Raw genomic sequence first — 19,521 nt, 5'->3', positions numbered from 1 at the left:
ATCACTTATGAGGACTTTGTGTGGAATTAAAAAGCTTCTTTCAGCTCTAGCCCTTTTATTCCCTCTGTTTCTGAACCATTTCAGTGCCAAATGCATTATTAGTTTTGAAGTTTTTCAAATTAGAGATAATGTTAAGTTGATGTCTTATCTGTGAAAGTAAGGGACTGTGAAGCAGTATGAGACTGGATAATTACTTTGATGTATAATCACGGACATTTTACAGAGATAAAAAATTGCTGCAAGTCATTCACTATTTGAAACTCTCTGCCATCATTTAAATAATATAGTTGGGGATGAAATGTGTCACACATCTCTCACTTTGCCACATTTTATATACAGCATAAAAAATAACCTCCAAGATTGCTTATTAAATCAAATAAGACTAAGAAGTCCTGCAAAAAACATTAATGATCTATCATGTGGCTTTAAGAGAGAATAAAAAGGTAAACCACATTCTCTGTCCATTGCAGGTCACATCTGTATCTACAAGGCAGTGCAATTGCTTTATGTTAAGGCAGACTTGTCATGATTTACGGGGTGTTGGGTTACATTAAAAAACTGAGCAAAATACAATGATGTACAGTAACATTCTGGTTATACATATTCATACGCAATACTGAAAAACGCTGACGGGGTTTGCCAATGCATCCCTCAGTCAGCCTTTTCGCCTCTCTTTCATCTTAAGTAATTTAAGCGTATATCAGACCAAACATATTCAGCATCTTATTCCCATTGGAAAGTATATTTCAGTTTCTTCTATACCGTGTGCTTAAAATGTCTTTCAATTCCAGATGGAAATTTCTTTCTGGACAGACACCATGAGTCCCATCATTTTGTAAATCACAGCCCTTGCAGTAGTGTTCCCGCTGCTCTGGCAGTAACAATTAGCCGTACAACATGTAAGGAGCATGTCTCTATTTGAAGTTGCAAAATGTTATAAACCCAACAAAACAGGATGTGTTTACATTGCCGGAGGCATACAGTTTTCTTATTGTTCGACACTTGCAGGACACAGTATATTCTCTACCAGCAGATTTAAATTATGTTGCTGCAGGGTTTTTAACGGTTAATACTCATCATTTCAAAAGTAAATTTGAAAAATACATTAGCCTATACAGTAATATATAATTGTGCCAAATTTGTTTCCATTTTGAGCCGTAATGCAGTGCTCGATGAGCTTGTTGCTTGATATTTACTCAAGGTATAATATTACAAGGTATTAAGGTATGACTCACTCTGCTACTTAAAACTCATACAACCAATACTTCAGTTTACTCAGTGTTGGATCGAAGAGGCATATTTCATCTCTTTGTTACAGATTTCCTAACATTAAATATTATATATCCTAATATGAAAAAATATTACAGAGGGTGTAAAAAGTGAAATCAAACACTGGGATTCATACATTTAGGGGAGCAGTACAGCAATCTTCAAGCAGCTACTTATGTATATAACAAAGACTCACTGCCATGTATGATACAAGCTCTAATCCCCATGAGTTCACAGCAGACCCTATCAATGGTGAAAAGCATGTCATAGTCTGCTCCATAAGAAAAATATCTGACAAATTGTTTTGCTAACAACGTTCAGGAAGGTTTAAATAGCGTTACTATCCACCATCAATACGTCAATAGCTTTCTGCCACAACATGTCGGCATGGGTTTGGTGCGGAGTAGTCAAGTGATTAAATGAATTGCTCTTTTTGTTGTTATCATGCCAAATGCAGTAGAGAACCAACAAGCGGTAATTAAGAAGCCAAGACCTCATAATTGCTTTTCCTAATTAAAAGAAAAACATTATTTGGTGTTGTATTATCAAATGTAATGCATGGCTGAGCATTGCATAATGAAATCCTTGGTTTCTACTTTTGTCAATAAAGGAGTTCAGTCAGCACCACTTTGTCAAAATAGATTAATTCATCTGCAATTTGTATTTGGCGGTATGGCTCTGTTCTGGGGCCTCCCCGCACTTCCACGTGCATACGTGTAAAGCATGAGGCAGGGAGAGCACACCTCCCTGCCCTCCTCTCTGCCCTTCCATGTGCATGTATGGAAAGCCTTAAGCGGGGAGAGCAGCAGTGCAGGATCCCCATAGGGTACAGAACAGAGCAGCATCAATGACAGAAACACAACATTGATTAAGTCAGACAACATGAATTTAAAAGGTGGAGGTGGGTTGCAAGCGCTAGCAGAGATGTAGCAAGGTAGGCTGGGAAAAGCAGTTTAAATAGAGCAGGCTATTTGGAAATCCAATCAAAAGAGGGAATTAGCTGAGCCATCAGCTGGTGTGCTGGCTTAGGAACTGTCAGCTATGAGCTGAGATAATAGCCGAGCTTGACTCCGTAACCTGCCAGAACTTACGCTATGCTTCATGTGTTAATAACAAGCAGGACAGGCAAAGATATGTGTACAATTTCATTTAAAATAGAAATTGGTGATGTAGAGAAATACATTTTGAGTATTATAAAGAGTGTAACTATTCACATATGGCTTTCCATTAAGCCTGTCTTCAGATGCTGAAAGTTTTTTTAAGTGGTAAAGTCATAAGCACAGAGTCACCATGTTCAAGTGGAAACAGATTGTCAAGAAGATATTAAAGTGCATGGTTGTTTTTTTTATCTCAGAAATGTTACTTGGCCAATACAATAATCTGGTGCTTTAATTGTAGTTCTGCCAACCTGAAGCGTTCAAAGGTAATTTAAACAACTCAACTTGTGTGTATATAATTTCTGAAGCACACAGTTATACTGTGATCTGAAGGGGATGGTCATGTGTGACTTCTTGGCTACAACATATCATATTTTCTTCATGTCTTACCCTGAAGACACAGAGACACAAAGGACTTAAAGACATTATTGCACTTACCCCACCGACTTTTTCAAAGTACGCCCAGTAGCTTCCAAAGTGGATAAGCTGCTCGTTGAAGAACCAGGTGAACTTGAGGTCCAGTGTGGGGTCATGAGACACTTGGCAGGGCAGCACAATGCTCTCACCTACGGTTACGTCCAGATGACCTGCTGGACTGGTGATCAAAGTTGGCTCTGTAAACAGGGAGCAGCAAGTTAGAAAGGGAACAGAATAGATATAGCTTTTTCAGACTGCCAAGACTGTGTGCTGTATGTATAGCAATACACCAAGCTTGTTTTTACTTCTATATGTTCCCTGAACATTGAGAAATAATTGCAAAAAACATGCCACACTCAAAAACAAATCCTGCCCTTCGTCAAATCCTGTCCCAGATGTGAGACAAACAAGATATATTATTTGAGTCTGCCGGTGAGCTTATATTGCATCTTTTTCTTTGAGTGTTTTAAAACAGAGTATGGTCTGATATCACTAAACAATGACGGAGTAAAATAAACAAACAAAAGGAAAAACTAAACCATTACGGCAGGTCAGATCCGAGTCTATAATTTGGCTCTGTTTGTGCCGAGACAAAAAGCCATCCTATTTTATACTCAGCGTGGTGCGCATCAACATAATCTTTGGTCTGACTCGGCTGGGTGTCTCATTCAACAGCAGTGCGGTGCACAGAATATAGCACAGGCTGAGAGGCCATACACCAGTCCACTGTGAATTATGCATGCATGTCATAAGCAACTAATGGACAGGCAAGCCAATGCAGCATGTCAGTAGGAGTAAAGGTCTATATTCAGCTCTGTCAAAACAAGCCAGCTTGTTTATCTCACACCCACTAAGAAGAACTGACTGGTCATGGCAGTGCATTCCAGGTGAGTCTTCTGAAAGTTTGGCACCAAAAAAAAAACAGAGAGGGGTAAAACTTTCTGCTTCCGATTGCTAAGCTGTCACGCTCATTTCCTGTTACAGTATGACTGGAAGGAAAACCACAAATTGGCTCCCTGATTCCCTTCAGTGTGCTCCATACATGGCGGTTCTCATTCTGTAAACCTATGGAATGACAATGTATTGCAAACTACCATAAAAAGCTGTTTTTATTTTATAGATACAACCTCTGGTGGAATCTTAGCAATGATTTGTACCTGAGACGCCAGGTGAAATGCACTTAATTGCAATTAATTAGACAGTGTTCAGAATCCTGAAGACAGTCCTGGTACAAAGTACAACATTCACAATTTTAAAAAACTGAATTAATTGATTCATCTTCAATTGAATTGAAATGTTATCGTCAACAATTTTGCCAATCATTTTAATTAAATTCAATAATTTGGTTGATCAATAATTTACTTTGTCATTACCAAAGCCAGCTTTACAAAGATACAAATATGTAATTTACTGTTTCCTGCTTAACAAATTTTGGGATGTCCTGCTTTTGTCTGTTTTATTATCATTATAAATTAAATATATTTGTGCTTTGGACTGTTGTATGAACAACATAAGAAGAAGACGGGATGGGAAATTGTGATGACATTTTAAAGACTAAACAATTCATAAATTAATAAAAAAAATAATGTTCAAAGTAATCAATAACGGAAATTATCAGTTATTGCAGCCCTAATCAACAGTAAAAATATGTATTCATTGTCAATAATGTTTCCTTTCAGCGTTAAAACATTATTGATACACTGACCTGTAGCTGGTAACATAATGGTGGCTAGATTAAACTCACAATGAACAATATTTTCTGAAATCCCTTTATGTTTTTAAAACCTTATTCTGCAACGCACCGTGCTTGTGCAGTTCCTTGACCACTTGGGTACAGTAATTTAATGAATATATAATTTGCCTTCCTGACCAATATTATAAAAACACACACATACGGATATACAGTACACTGTGTAACTGCTCCGTTCGTACATATAAAAAGGATGTGTGTGTGTGTGTTGGGGGGAGGATTCCTCTTGTGAAGAGGAATCACCAAAAGGCATTTTAATAGACCACTGTTGTTGACTATGCTCTTTAGAAAGACCTAGAAAATGCATTGCACTGCAGAAGTGTGTGATTTAAATGGATTGAAATCTTAAACACACCGTGCATGGCTATGAGCCACCGTGCAAAAAAGTATGAATTAAACATTAAGGCACATGAATGCAATGAGCCTTGTGTCTCGCTTCCTCCAGCCACTGCCAATCAACTAATTGGACTGTATATATCTGTCAGGTAAGAAGAGAGTAGTCTTTGCAGCAACTCTGCTTCACTGTTTGTTCATCAAGTGTGCAGTGAGGGTCAGTGTCGGTTAATTTTAAATACAGCAGTGGTCGGTTGTGTCTCACATCTCTTGTGCAGACTGCCAGATAATTCCTCCGAAATACTGACAATGGTAAATGATGTGTTAGTTTATTACAAGGGCTGTATAAATAAAACCTGCAGGAGTCCTGATGTTCAAATGGATTACATAAAAGGTTTTTAACACATAACATTCATAAAATACACAACAAAAAGCAAAACACGGTGTTAATGTTTTATATATCACATGTTTGGTGTTGATGTAATTGCATTGTTTGGTCTAATAATGATATTGTCTTAATAAATGATTATTGCTCTAACTGTATAATTTACTGTAAGTGTAGCAGTTGTTGCCAAGGAAACAGCTTTTGGGGATGAAATAAACAACAAACAAGCAATATCCAGCTGCAATTTACAATAAACCAACCAGGGCTGATGGTTGAAGCCAAGTTAAGAAAATAATATTTTACCTTTAACCAATAGGCTGCCAGCACTGCTGGCTACTCCAAACTGGTTTCTGGCTACACATGTGTAGAGTCCAGCATCCATTTTTGTAACATTGGAAATCCGTAGGCTGCCATTATCCAACACAGTAACTCTGTGGGTAAAAAAAGAACATATATATGAACACAGTAGGCTAATTGACAGTGCACCAGTGTTAATGAAGTTAAAATGAAATACAGCTCTACTTGTGGAAGCTTGTGTGGCTGTCATGTTATACACACACACACACACACACACACACACATATACATATATATATATATATATATATATATAGCTGAGATCAGTTTCATTGTCTTTTTAATCAGGGCAGCAGTTTTCAGATTATATTATTTCCTTACATAATTGCAAAAGGGTTCTCCAATGTTTTCTCAGTTAGCCTTTTAAAATGATATCAGATTTAGTAAACCGAATGTGCCTTTGGAACATTGGATGAATGGTTGCTGATAATGGGCAATGTAGATATTTCATTAAAGATCAGCCACTTCTTTCTACAACAGTCAAGAACCCTTTTGCAATTATGTAAGCACATAATGTAATCTGAAAACTGCTGCCCTGATTGAAAAAAACAATGCAACTGATCTCAGCTGGTATTCTGTCTGTAATGGAGTGGAATGGAAATTTCTAAGTGACCCCAAACTTTTGACCGGTAGTGTATATATACCGGTCAAAAGATTGGGTCACTTAGACATTTCCATTCCAATGTGTGTGTGTGTAACAAGTGCATAACAATCTATTCTAAATGAGCAAGTCCAGTGTCCTAAAGCATTTCAACTTTAGCCTGGAGTTTATCTCAGTGAATTTTAGTGTGACTCAGTGTGAAGAGATAGGTTTGATTTCTCAGCACTGAGTTGAAAAGAACAGTGAAGGATCATTTTATAGGAGGAAAGTCTCATTTTGGGTTCAAGGGGATATCAAGGGGGATTCTGAATAACTGAATGTTATAGATCTAGTCATACTTTATAAGCGTGTGATGTTAGAAATATTGCTTCAGCAGACACGACCTAAGAAACTGGTTGTCACATACGCTGCACTGCGTGCATGGTAGGTATTTATTTGAATACACTACACACTAAATACACCCTGAAGAGAGGAGGCAAATGTGCCTACAGTGCCTTAAACATTCAACAGTGTTGCAGCCCAAAATAAGTCAATTAAACCCACATTTTTAAAACAGCACTGAGATCAATTAGTTCATAGTATTGTTAGATTCATATATTGCATGCAATGACTGCTAAGAGCTCTGAAGCTGTTCATTTCTAACCTGGGCAAAAAAGAGTAAACATAAAAAGTACAAACAACAACTACTACTACTACTAAGATCCAACCCAACCAGTTATTGAATTGTATCCAACTGAGTCTTGTTTATGTCAGTGAAATTTCAAATTCAACCCGCCTGTTTGTGTTGTAATAAGCTGAACCTCTATGACAGATTACTCCAGCGAGTCCAAATTACAAAGACTCATTTCATCTGTTGGGGTCATCAGTCAAGCCTGACAGATTTCCTCTGCCAGAGATTACTGCTTCTACTTTGCCAGCCATTAAGGTGCTTGAGTGACGTGAAGCCAAACATGAAAGATAGGCAACAGCAACAGGGCACTGCTTAAATAAAGTGAATATGCTTCCATCCGTAGTTATCTTTGTTTCATCTCACAGCAACAATTAAATTCATCAATGAGCTTAGTTTTTTGTCATTTCACTCGCTTGCTCATATTTGTGTTTAATTATAAACTACAAATCATGAACTACAGTATTTTCAGTACTGGCAGAGTAACATGAGGGTAGACATTTTCATGCTAAAAAGCTACACTTTAGAAATGTTGATGGCCCCAGTTGAAAATGAGCAGAGGGATGAGTCCTTAAAAGCATAAAGTGTGTACAAAAGAACATGTGCACAAAGAACATGTAAGAAAAAATACATAATGCCATTCATTTTGCCCCTTTCTAGTCAAGGATAGAAGATAAAAAAAGACAAACATTGAAGTGAAAGTTGTTTGGTAAGATCCACAGACGCCTTGTTTATAAAAGTGAAATGAATGGCAGGATCACAGGTGATTGAAGCACACAAAAATTAAAATAAATGGTTTGATAAATTCTATTTACTAGGGATGCTTAAAAAGCATTCCCCACAACCCTTGCTTTAGTGGAAAAACTGGCCACATGCTGCACAGAACGCTCCGATTAAAAGCTAAAAGGAACAGAACCATTCAATTCAAGCCCTTATTATGACTTCTTATGTCACTTATATTAGCTTGTTATAATGAAACGCAAAGTTATTTATTTTCAATACCTACTAGTCAGGTTTGATCCTTTTTTTCCCCTGTTATTAAAGTATAGTTTAGAACAGTGGTTCCCAACCTTTTTTCCTTGGCGCCCCCCCTACTCATGTCTAAGAAAAGCTGAGCCCCCCCCGCCCGAAACCAAAGTTGAGGTAACTCTCGAGATAGAGCCTTACTTTCTTTTTTGATACAGAGCAGTTATCAGCACTGTTACGTTTCTCCTCCATGTTTCATTCATAAAATAGTGATGCCGTGGCGGCAGGAAAAATGAAGATACAACAAAATATATAGTTTTCATACAGACTTTTGTATACATTAGATATTCTAGTGTATTATCATTTGTTTAACATGTGCAAAACAATTTTTTTTACCTCAACCTCAAACCAGATAAAGACTTGCGCCCCCCCTGTGATCTTTGCCGCCCCCCCTGGGGGTGCCCGGACCCCAGGTTGGGAACCACTGGTTTAGAAAACACATTTTCCTTTCCGAGTTTTTGCTTACTTCCTTACTTGGAATGCTTTGTGTAGTAATCGCTGTTTTTCCATTATCTTGTTTGTCCGAAGTAAACAGTGTGAAATAAAAACTGATTAAATATCTTTGTTCTTGTAAAGAAGTGTCAGCAGAAAGATGTAATAGTGCATAATCTAGCTGTATTTTATCTGTTAATTTTACTATTTAAAGCTGAGGTAGGTGTCTAACTGTGGCTTGTCTGTCAACGTGAATGGGTTATCATATACAGAAGAGGGGTCCTAATGGAATCAAAGACAATGTTGTCCTGTTATCTGTTAAAAACTCTTACTTTGGGGAGAACAATGGAGGTATCAGACAAGCACGAATTAGACACCCCCTCCCATCTCGTGTGACTTCTTGTGGTGTCGATTGAACCTCTTGCAAAGTGTCATCATTTAATAAATTGAAATCGTTCTGTGATGATACAAATGTGCAAAACGTGCTCAAAACTAGGAGCATCAGATAAGGCAATGAAATTACGCAAATCTTCTAAATATGTTTTAGTTGAGGTTTAACATCTCAAGACCTGTACATTATGTACTTGGAGCAGTGCCCTGACAACACATTGGAGAAAACAACAAAGTCAAATAAAGAGTCAATCCCCCTCACGGATCATCACTTAATATATGTTGTATGGGGGAAAAAAACAATAATAATAGAGGCAGGACAGGCTAGCTGTTGCAAAGCCCATCCTTCAGTTGTCACACTGAAGTCAAGAATCTGCCTTGCCGAGATGTCCTAAAGCAACGCTTAGCCTCTACCAGCTCCCATCTCCCCAGAGGGGGCAGGGATGATGAAAAATTCCCTACAGCGATCAATAAAATATCACTCTGTAAAAAATGAATCCCCTTGAGCTAACAAGACAGCCATTACTTGTGGAGCTAGCAATTAATTTGACCTGGTGTTATTAAAGTTATTATAAACAAACAATAACCATTACGCCTCATGTACACAGAATAATATGTCATGATGTGAAGGAGTTGTTAGACTTTCTGATGCCACAGTTTAAAAGACAAGGGGTATGTCATTGCCATGTGTTGGGATTTCTGTCTGGAAGAGTAATTTGTTAAATAAAGTGCCTACACTGGGTAAACATCCCATGCTTATGGGAGAAATGTGTTATTGACAGAGCACAAAGAGCTTCACCTCTTTTACAAAGTCGAGCTACAGTTCATTTCGTCAGTCAGAAAAGTCATGCCAATTTGGTCTGATTGTATTCTATCCATTTTTTTATACTGCATTTTAATCGTGGTTGTAGAACAATTTCTGGACCACAGTGGACTCCTTAGAAATGAATTACCTACTTGATAAATGCCTTGCCCTGCAAAACTCCCATCCTATCTTCTAAACTGCACAGTGCAATGGGGTTGAGCTGGTGTTTCAAACCTAACTGGTTTGAAAGTAGAACTTGAAAGGAACTTGAACGCTCCTTTCTAAAAGATCCCTTGAAGGCAGCCTGGACCTCCCAAAATGATCAAAAATGACCTGCATCACCTTATAGGCTGTAAGAATTAAACTACATCAGTCTCTTCTACAGAGCCCATTCCCTGTGGAGCCGGGGGTATATTCTCCTAAGTGAACTGAAGGCCTTCCTTTGTAATGGACTATAACAAAGAGTTATGGATATGAGATGTCACAGGGATAAGACTTGCCATTAAACTGTGCAGCAGCCTATGTCAGACTTCCTTCTCAGCAAAGCTACAAAGGGACAGTGCAAGATAAAGATGTAAGGAGCATTATCCGTCTGAAATGTTTTCACATTGCTCCCTTCTCTCTCAAACGTTGCCCTGGAGCAATTAAGGTATTGGGGGAATTTGTGGGCTACATAAAACTTGAGCAGTGTGATATAGTAAACAGGCACTTTACCTCAACCTCATTGGCTGGTGTTAAAGAGAGTACTGGTTGTAATCTAAAAGCCTGCTCTGGCTCTCCATGGTGTAACAAAAAACTAAGAGGCCGTAAATGAAAAACATTATTTTAACCACTTAAAAAGGATTGCATAATTAACTCAGTTTATTACTAGGAACTAGTGGTATTCTACAAGTACTGCTTATTTCATTCACCTGCAATGCACATTCTGTATTGGCAATACATCCAGAAAGCTCTTGCGGTTTTAGTAGCAGGATTATAAATTGATTCACATTACATGATGAAGCAATGCATATCATTTAGCATAACAATCTTACAGTGGTTCAATCTAAAGGTAATATTCTTGAGAGCTATTTCCTATATCCGTTTTACAATAGCTGGCAGTGGTCAGCAGTGAAATTAAATTAGGGTAAGCACTTTATCGTTAACCTCGTAGCTCCCTGCGTAAGTGCACAGCAACCCTGTTATGAGGCTATCTTGTTATTCATGCCTGGGATATGAGCTGATATAGGTATGAACGCAATGTGATTTCATTAACTAATCAGATCCTGCCTTGTTCTTAGTTGATCTGTTCTCCCCTGCTCCAGATCCTTGAAAACATTATCCCTAGAAGATTAGAAGGAATTATGGGTATTTTAGTTGAGCCAGTGGGATGGATTAGTGTTGTGCCACCACTGTAATAGCATTGGTAGCAGCCCCATTTCGATGTGAAGGAAAGTAAATGTTAACGAGCCAGGGACAGGGGAACAGGTTTGTGAGAGTTCCTACTATATTGTCAAAGCATGTTGTATGCAGCTCACTCACTTCAGGCCACGGCTGTAACTCTAAATCTCAAATGGGAAATCTCGCCATAATGGGCCAGATTTATATTGCGGTATGGATGCATTTTCCTTTCAATACTTAAGAGGATGATAAATCTGCAAGCTGGGTCCAATATTTAGCAGGCCTTTGCAACACATAATCTTGATGCTGATTCCGCTACTCCCCCTCAAATAAAACATCTCTCTCCTGTTACCGAAATGTCTCGGCCTGGCCTCTGTATTAAAGGGGAATTTTGGTATTTTTTCTAACTGGAGTCTAAGTGACTAATGTGAACAAAAATCGTTTAAATTGGTCCAGTATTGAGCTAGAACGCTGTAACCGGCAGCTGTGAACCGGCAGCTGTGAATCGGCTGCAATGTGACCCCACCGTCAGTTTCCGTCCACTGAAAGTGCTGTTTTTGTCACTGACAGGCACAGATTGTTATTATAAGTGTCTGACTACATTAGGGGAAGATGGCGAAGTCTCGTTCTGAAATCTCTCAAAGTGACTTGTAGGAAGACAGCGGTGTGGATCCATGGATGTTTATTGTGTGGAACGCAGGTGGAGAGAGAGGAGTTCGGTGAGTACAGACAGCGTAGCTTTGTGTTATCAAAAAGATTTCCGATAATACTAGTCATGTGCGACACACAAATGCATGGGAAAAGAGGGTCCAGGTTTAAAAATACCCAAATTCCCCTTTAACAACTGGGTCGCACCCTTACAGTAGTTTCCTTAACATACTGTCTGACAGAGGGAGGTGAGACATGATTAAACCTGCTGCACTCCAACTGTGTTGGGGATGGATATTCCAGAGGTTGGGTGTGGAAAAGCTGCTGAGCTAGTTAAACAATTAATCCCATACCAAATGAGAAATCTGGACACCCACTACGTCATCACATGTGTCGGCAGGTGTGCTTTGCCTCCTGCTGGTACATTCTTGTACAAAATAAAGATGTTATCAAACTGAAGATAGAAAGGCATAAATGCATTATTTGTGTAAACCACACTGTGTTTTATACAGTAAGAGATTATGAAAGCTGAAAGTTAATGCTTTCCAAAAAACGTTTAGTACTTTTCCTGACAAAGTAACAACTAAAAGAAGTTTTGGCTCCTTCCAATTTAATCATATTGACTGTTTCGAGCTTGTGAGAACTGCAACAGTGCAAATATCATCAAATGATATCAAAGCACCTTTTTAGAAAATGGGGACATACTAGTAGACAGTTTATACCTGTAATTGGCTGTTTGTGCAGGTGACTGCATTTGAAACAGAGAAAACATGTCAAATTCACTTCTACAGTAACAATGGACAATGATATGAAGGCCATGTTGTTTGAAGCTGCATTCTACCATAACTGCAAATCTCCCTTGTGCTGCCATGTGAGAAGAAACAGTATGAAGCCTGATCAATCACTGATTTTACATCCTCCTGCTGCATGACCAGCATTGTATCTTCAGGGGGAGAATTGGTTTTTCTTGTCTGATTAACATTTGTTTTTCCTTTTTCTTCTCCTCTTCAGCACACAGCAGTATTGCATTGATCTGCACTTAACCTGATTTCTAATAAAACAAGGTGTCCAGCTAGTTGCCCTGGTGTCACCACCACTATCACACAAGAATGTATGTTGTTCAGCGGCTAGCCATTGATCAGTCCTTTTGGGGATTTCACCCGCTTCTTGCTTGTCTCGATGGTAGCCTGGATCATCGTCTGCCTTGTGCTCTAATGGCCCTCCAGGTCTTACATGCTGCTAATGAGCTGATGGATCAGTGCATCGATCCAAGTGCCGCAGTCTAGGAACGGCCAATTACCTCAAGTAAACAGTGCAGAAACCAGCTCTGAGTACAGCCAGGAGAGAAAAGTACAACGGAGTTGAGGGAAGAAATGTAGATAGCAGGTGGAAAGTGGTGGAGTGCAGAACGTGTTATGCAATTCAAATTGTATTGTGTCACACTGTGGTTCTGTTCTTTGCAGTTTGTCACCATGAATATAAAGTAGGGGAAATAAAATAACAAGTCAATGAAATACGATTCTGCAAGTAAAGCAGACAAACTAAACAATTGGGATCCCACAAACAATGCACTTACTGCTCTACACAAAGAAACCTGGTACCTGTAGTTCTCTCTTAGGGCTTCCTTCCCCTTCCTCCAAGAAATCACACCCCGGGGAGACATCTTGGGCTTGCATTCGATCAGAACGTCGCCACCCTGTCGGGCCAGAGTTTGGGCCTTCAACAAGTTCTGGGAGAAGTCTGGAGCGATGGCTGATAGGAAGAGTAGAAAGAAAGGAATGTAAGTATTGTGAGGGAGACAGGGGAAAAAACAGAGCTGGGGTACAATTTACTGTCAGAAGAGACAGAGGAGCAAATGGGGGTAGAGCTATTGAGGAAATGAGAGTGGAGGAGTATCCTAAAAACATGCAGGTCACTCCTTCCACTAGGTAGGTCAACTTATCCTTCTCTTTCTACACACATATACACTTCGCTTGCACACACTCAGACATGCACACATACCTGCAGGAGAACAGGCACGGTACATCATTTTTAAGAAGACCTTTTATGTGAAAGGTGTTTTTTTTTTTTACTTCCATGAATTTTCCTAAGGACATTATGCATTAAGAATTAAGCTGCGGGGCTCTGAAGCAAAAATGCGAGAATGTAAAACGATAGGGAGGCTTTGTTGCTACTCCTTTAGGCCTTAATTACTAAGGCACCGTCGTCTGGAGCTGTTTTGTATGCGCACCGACTCAGCAGAAAGCTCTTTAAAGTGATCACACAGCCTGGTGCCAGTGACATGGCTGAGCACCTGCCAATGCATGCGGGTGCATGGGTATACACAGCAATACACAGGATTCACATGTATTTATACACATGCTGCATCTCACAATTATTTCTTGACACTAAGTGTGAAATGCCAGTGTTTCCTCTAACAACACAACAGACATTTGTTATACTTGTCTTCTAATAACACATGGGTGGAATTTATATGAACTCAAATCTTAAAGCCAGAGTTGGAAGAGTTATAGTTTCAATAATATCTGTTTATCCTCATGTCGGTTAAATTAATGTACCAAGGTACTGCACAATTTAGATCCTCTTGTCTGTAGGGTGGACCATGTAACCAAAGTTAGACATTCTGCCATGTATTGTTTTTGAGTTATGTTTTAATGATGAGGATAACACCCAAATATCATGATGGTGGCATACAAAAGGATGAAAATTTGAATAGTTTAGCCTTAACACTGTCAATAATAGTAACACTAAGGCTATATATCAAAGTTGAAATTCGGCATTTTATTTCATGACTGACAAATCAGGGACTTATCAATTATTTTACTAGTTGATCGACAAAAAGATTATCAACGACAATTTTCATAATCTATATTTTATATTCATAATCATAAGGTTCAAACAATCATAAAAGGCCAAACATTGACTGGTTGATGCCTCTGAAATAACAGGAATTGCTGCTTTTCTTTGTTTTGAAAATGTCATATGTTTGGATTTAGAATTTCTGCTAAAGATGTCACCTTGGGCTCTGAGAAATCATAACGGCATTTTTCTCTGACATTTTTAGACAATATTCATCTTGCCAAATTTAAGAGATAGCATAAGGACAACTTAACTGAATGTATTTAGAAAATAAACAAAGTCTTGTGTGCTTGGGCTTACCTATGACTCGGAGCTCGGCGTTGGCGAAGATTCGGCCATGCTTGTTCTCTGCCACGCACTGGTACATGCCGATGTCCGCCAGATTTAAGCTACTGATCGTCAGCACTCCATTATTCACCTGAACCCTATCATGCTAAAAACATGGGGGCACACACACACACACACACACACACACACACACACACACACACACACACACACACACACACACACACACACACACACACACACACACACACACACACACACACACACACACACACACACACACACACACACACACACACACACACACACACACACACACACACACACACACACACACACACACACAGAGACACACACACACACACATAGAGAGAGACACACACACACTTTTAGCACTACATGATTCAAAATGGAATACGCTGTGCTAACTTGACAACAAAAACTTAACATGTTTAGACAAGGGGAACCGTCAGCAGGAGGCTTGAGTGGTTTCCTCCGGTGCAAAAATGTGCCCCAGTGCAGCCCAAGTTTTACATCTAATCAGGACCTGGCTTGATAGATTTTTTTTTTAGACACTTGGAGAAAGAGGAAGAAAAAAAGAAATTTCACCATCTTTTTTATCTATTTCGTCTACACTCCTAAGAAAGATATCTGGTTTTCCAGCTAGTCACGAACTGTGTCTGTCTTCTGTTGCTGCTGCGGTAGTGTACAGTGGATGGTAATTCTCTGAGGTTTTGTCACTATAGTACCCCCCTTTTTACATTACATGCAGTCGTTGGATCCATTGTTAATATAAAAATATGGATGTGTGGCGCTAAGACAGAGTTTAATCAGCCGCTGTTGACAAAGGAAGATAAAATCCTCAGAGCTTCTGAACAAACAGCATGCTAACAGGTTACAGTAACTGGTCTCAGAGCCATTCTGGCCCTTAAAATGCTGTCTGAGAGACCTCAGTGGATGATCCTTTAACAAATCTGACATTAATCTCTAAAAGGACTGACACCTGTTTATATAACAATACCATTATATAAAAAGAACACTAAGTACAAGCATACTAGATTCAATGTTTTCTGATATACAAGAGCATTTCAATTCCACAACACAGTAATCTGTATAATTATATGTCTATCTAAAGCCTGGCAATTTTACACTTATGTAAATATAATTAACTAACCATCCAGTCGTTATAAGTGCTCATTTTTACACTTTCAGGATGGTGATAGTCACGAGGAATTACGTAGCAATTACAGTGGTGACTCGCACAGGTTTACTTGTTTTATGGTGGCTATTTGTAAAAGAAGAAAAAAAGAAAAGTACAATATTACTGCCATTACATTTTTTATTTAAGGTTTCTTTACTTGGCACAGTATAACGTCCTTAGACTGTGTGTGGTTTACTATATTTTTAATAGCATATTATTGTCGTGTTGTTTTTTTGGGGTCAACAAAATGGGTCAGATAACATAATAAAAAGTGAACGTGAATTATATTACTGACTATGACCTTTCACTTTATATAAGAAATGTGTAGGATCTTTTTTTAAGGAAAGCTTAAAAACACTCCAATTAGTGCCATTATAGTATCGCATACCAAGTGTTAATATGAAAATGCTGGACCAAAACCACTTTTAGATGGGTAATTAGGGCTATATATGGACATTTAAAGTACCACTATGCCAACTGGTTTCATTCTGATGGATGGCCTGTTCTAATTCAAGCTTTAGCCACACTTTTCTCTCCGTGGGGAGGGGGGGGGTTGATAATTGAAACTCTGCTAATTTTCTGTGGTCTTAATAGGCCTGCAGTGACTAGATGTAACCCCCCTCTGCTTAACATAGCACTTAGACATCAAACGGTGGTTGAAATCAAACCTCGGAGGACTTATTTAGAAAGAAGGTAGAGCAAGTAGGCTATTATATACTCCACCAAGTCTCATAGAGTGTTAGGTGAAAAAATACTTGGCGTGTGATGCCGATGGTTTAAAAATAAATGCAATTTTATGAACGCCTACACAGAGTGCAGATAGTAATTACAACACCCGAAAAAAAAGTTATTTTCTTCCCACTGCTCCTTTTGACCTTTACAAGGATTGGCACTACTTTCTGCTCCCTTTTTATAGTTGTGTCAATTTAAGTGTGGCAGCAGTCATTGTTCTTGCCCTTGATCTTTCCCATTGAGTGTAGCCAGACCTTTTAATGTCACTGACAAAGTAGTCCAGAGGGCCCTGCCGCCAGTCTGTCTGTCGTCTGAAATCATTACCGCACTGCCACTTGAAAAGACAAGGACTGTCCCTTAACATCAATCAGGGACACTGCTGAGGATCTTCAAATAGGGCTCTCACTGAGGCCCAGTCACACAATGGACACAGGGCTGACCTGGCACTAAAGCCACCACCAGAGGGGGTCCTGGGTGAGGATAGATGCAGCAGTTTCCAAGTGGAACACAACAAGTCCCTTTGTTTTTTGGCCGGGGCTGGATGAGATATGTGTATTCATCGGGATGATGGAGAGCGAGAGCGAGAGAGAGAGAGAGAGAGAGAGAGAGAGAGAGAGAGAGAGAGAGAGAGAGAGAGAGAGAGAGAGAACCATAGCGACTTTGAATAGATGGTCCTTTTTTAGGTTACACAGTGCAAGGGCCCAGGGGGGACAAATAGATTAAAAAAAAAGATCTGTGTAAGTGCACACTACGCTATTCTGTACCCAGTGCCCTGTTAAATAACCCTCAGAGACTCAGTGGTGGCTCTATCACTATCTCTTTATCACTAGAGACAAATGGTGGCATTTGTCTGCTTTATGGCTATCATTAATTATGCTTGACTTTTCTCTGATACCAGATCATGGGTGCCTTTTTGTATACCGGTGATGTTATGATCCTATTCCTGATTGCAGTAGGTGCACTGGATGTGTGTAACAACAACAGTAACTCCTCAGAAAGCAGCTCCCTTACGTTGGAGGTCGAAGTTAGAAAAATCTCAAAAACACACGCTCATGTATTTAACTGAAAGGGGAGCTGGTGGTGGAGTGAACAAAATACAAGCGTGAGTGGGTCCTTGTTTCACTGTGGTGACATTTCGAAGTGACAGCCCTCCTCTGCGCCATTTAATTCCCTTGGAGGGGGCCCAAAATGAAGTGGAAAGAAAGAAAGAAAGAAAGAAAGAAAGAAAGAAAGAAAGAAAGAAAGAAAGAGTGCCAGAGATGCTGTGATAAAGAGACAGAGAGAGAGAGAGAAGGGGGGGGAGGAAGAGGACTGATCCATTCTAATGAGGAATAACAAATGGTCCCCTTGGCCTTCCTTTCCTTCTCCCTCCCTCTCTCTCTACATCGCTGACCTTTGGGTTTGGAAATTGATTTACTGTTGCCACTGTTGACGGTGGCATTTTGAAAATGGTAACACCCCACCTCATTAATATAGCCACATGTACAGAGAATATGTTACCTTGGTCAACCGCCAAAGAGATTTTTACAATGTTATGTACAAATCAATACTGGAGATGCACAGGTGGAGTGATAAGGGTTTCCTGTGGTTAAGGATGTGTGGCATACAGAGAGTGACCTTTGTCACCCAACAGCCACGGATGACAGAGAGAGGAAATGTTCATGACAATGATGCCTATTTATACGGATTAAAATATGACTTGCTGCACATACAAGCTTTGTAGATTACTATGTCTGGGTCATAATGGCAAACTATTTAGAGTGCAAAACTCTGTAATCTTCTTTTGCATGTGCATTGTAATTCGGCTCTTTAATTAAAGTGCCCCAGATTTTGAATATTATCTCAGCTCTCAATTCAAGTTACAGTACAGAAAACTAAACCCACCTGCCCCCTTTTAAAGACATGTCCAACAAAACAGCGCTGGTCTGGGGCTCATTAACCAATCCAAACACTGACACTATCAGTGACTGTGATTCACAGGAGCCATTCTTTTCAGACAGAAAGCACACTCCACCAGCACAATAACACAAAACAAGGCAAATTGCCTAAATGTGAAATGTATTTTGGATGAAAAGGCATTTTTCACCCTCCCCAGAGAGAAGAGACTTAATTATAAAATCGAGAGAAGCAGATAGGACGGATTGAGCACTAAACTGTCAAGTCCCTGTTTGATGACAGGCAGAAAATGGTATCACTTTGGCTTCATTGCAAAACATACAAACACCATCCCCCAACATATACACACACAAACACACTTTTAATGCCAAATTTAGTCCCAAGCAAATACAGCCATTTCAAAGTGATATGTTCTTGCCAAGTACAAGCCTATGAGTTTGAACCCATTATGTGCAAAATGAATCCAGCAAACAGTGTGGTAACACACAGTGCATCCTTTAATGCAAGATTCTGCTAAATCTACTGTAATCTTATCATCTTTCATCTTACACTTTAAATGATGTTTATCTCCATCCACTCAACTGCCCAGGGGCTGTTGTAATGGAAAACATATACTGACACTTTGTTAACAATAACAATACCATTTAAATACAAGCCTGCCAGACTGAGCGGTGACGCTTTCAACAGTTTTAAAGTGTGTGTTGTCAATAGAATGTTACACACCTACAAAAGATTGGGTGTTGATTAAAGTCTAATAATGTTTTAATCTATTGTTTTATACCATGCACAGGTCTCATGGACCCAAATGTACAATATAGTAAATGTATGCCATAATTTGAAGTAGTTATCTGGTTTGGAAATACTGTTAAAATTTGATTATTGGATATTCTTCTTTATTTGACACTATAATATGAAAGGATGGTGGACG

The 19,521-nt window shown here is 39.2% G+C and overlaps 1 protein-coding gene across 3 annotated transcripts in view; it reads right to left on the bottom strand.

Moving 5' to 3' along the window:
• cntn3a.1 (contactin 3a, tandem duplicate 1) overlaps nt 1-19,521 on the bottom strand; it is a 138,704-nt gene that overhangs the window by 9,582 nt on the left and 109,601 nt on the right. For all 3 annotated transcript variants that reach the window (XM_028582439.1, XM_028582440.1, XM_028582437.1), the window contains 4 exons: nt 14,777-14,909; nt 13,219-13,369; nt 5,615-5,742; nt 2,865-3,040 (listed from right to left, as the gene is read on the bottom strand). In XM_028582439.1, the coding sequence (XP_028438240.1) occupies nt 2,865-3,040; nt 5,615-5,742; nt 13,219-13,369; nt 14,777-14,909 (588 nt within the window). The remainder of the gene's footprint in view (nt 1-2,864; nt 3,041-5,614; nt 5,743-13,218; nt 13,370-14,776; nt 14,910-19,521) is intronic.

This window comes from Perca flavescens, chromosome 7, assembly GCF_004354835.1.
Source record: "Perca flavescens isolate YP-PL-M2 chromosome 7, PFLA_1.0, whole genome shotgun sequence".
Lineage (NCBI taxonomy): Eukaryota > Metazoa > Chordata > Actinopteri > Perciformes > Percidae > Perca > Perca flavescens.
The sequence above is the reverse complement of the archived record's forward strand: the minus strand, read 5'-3'. Positions and strand labels throughout refer to the sequence as shown.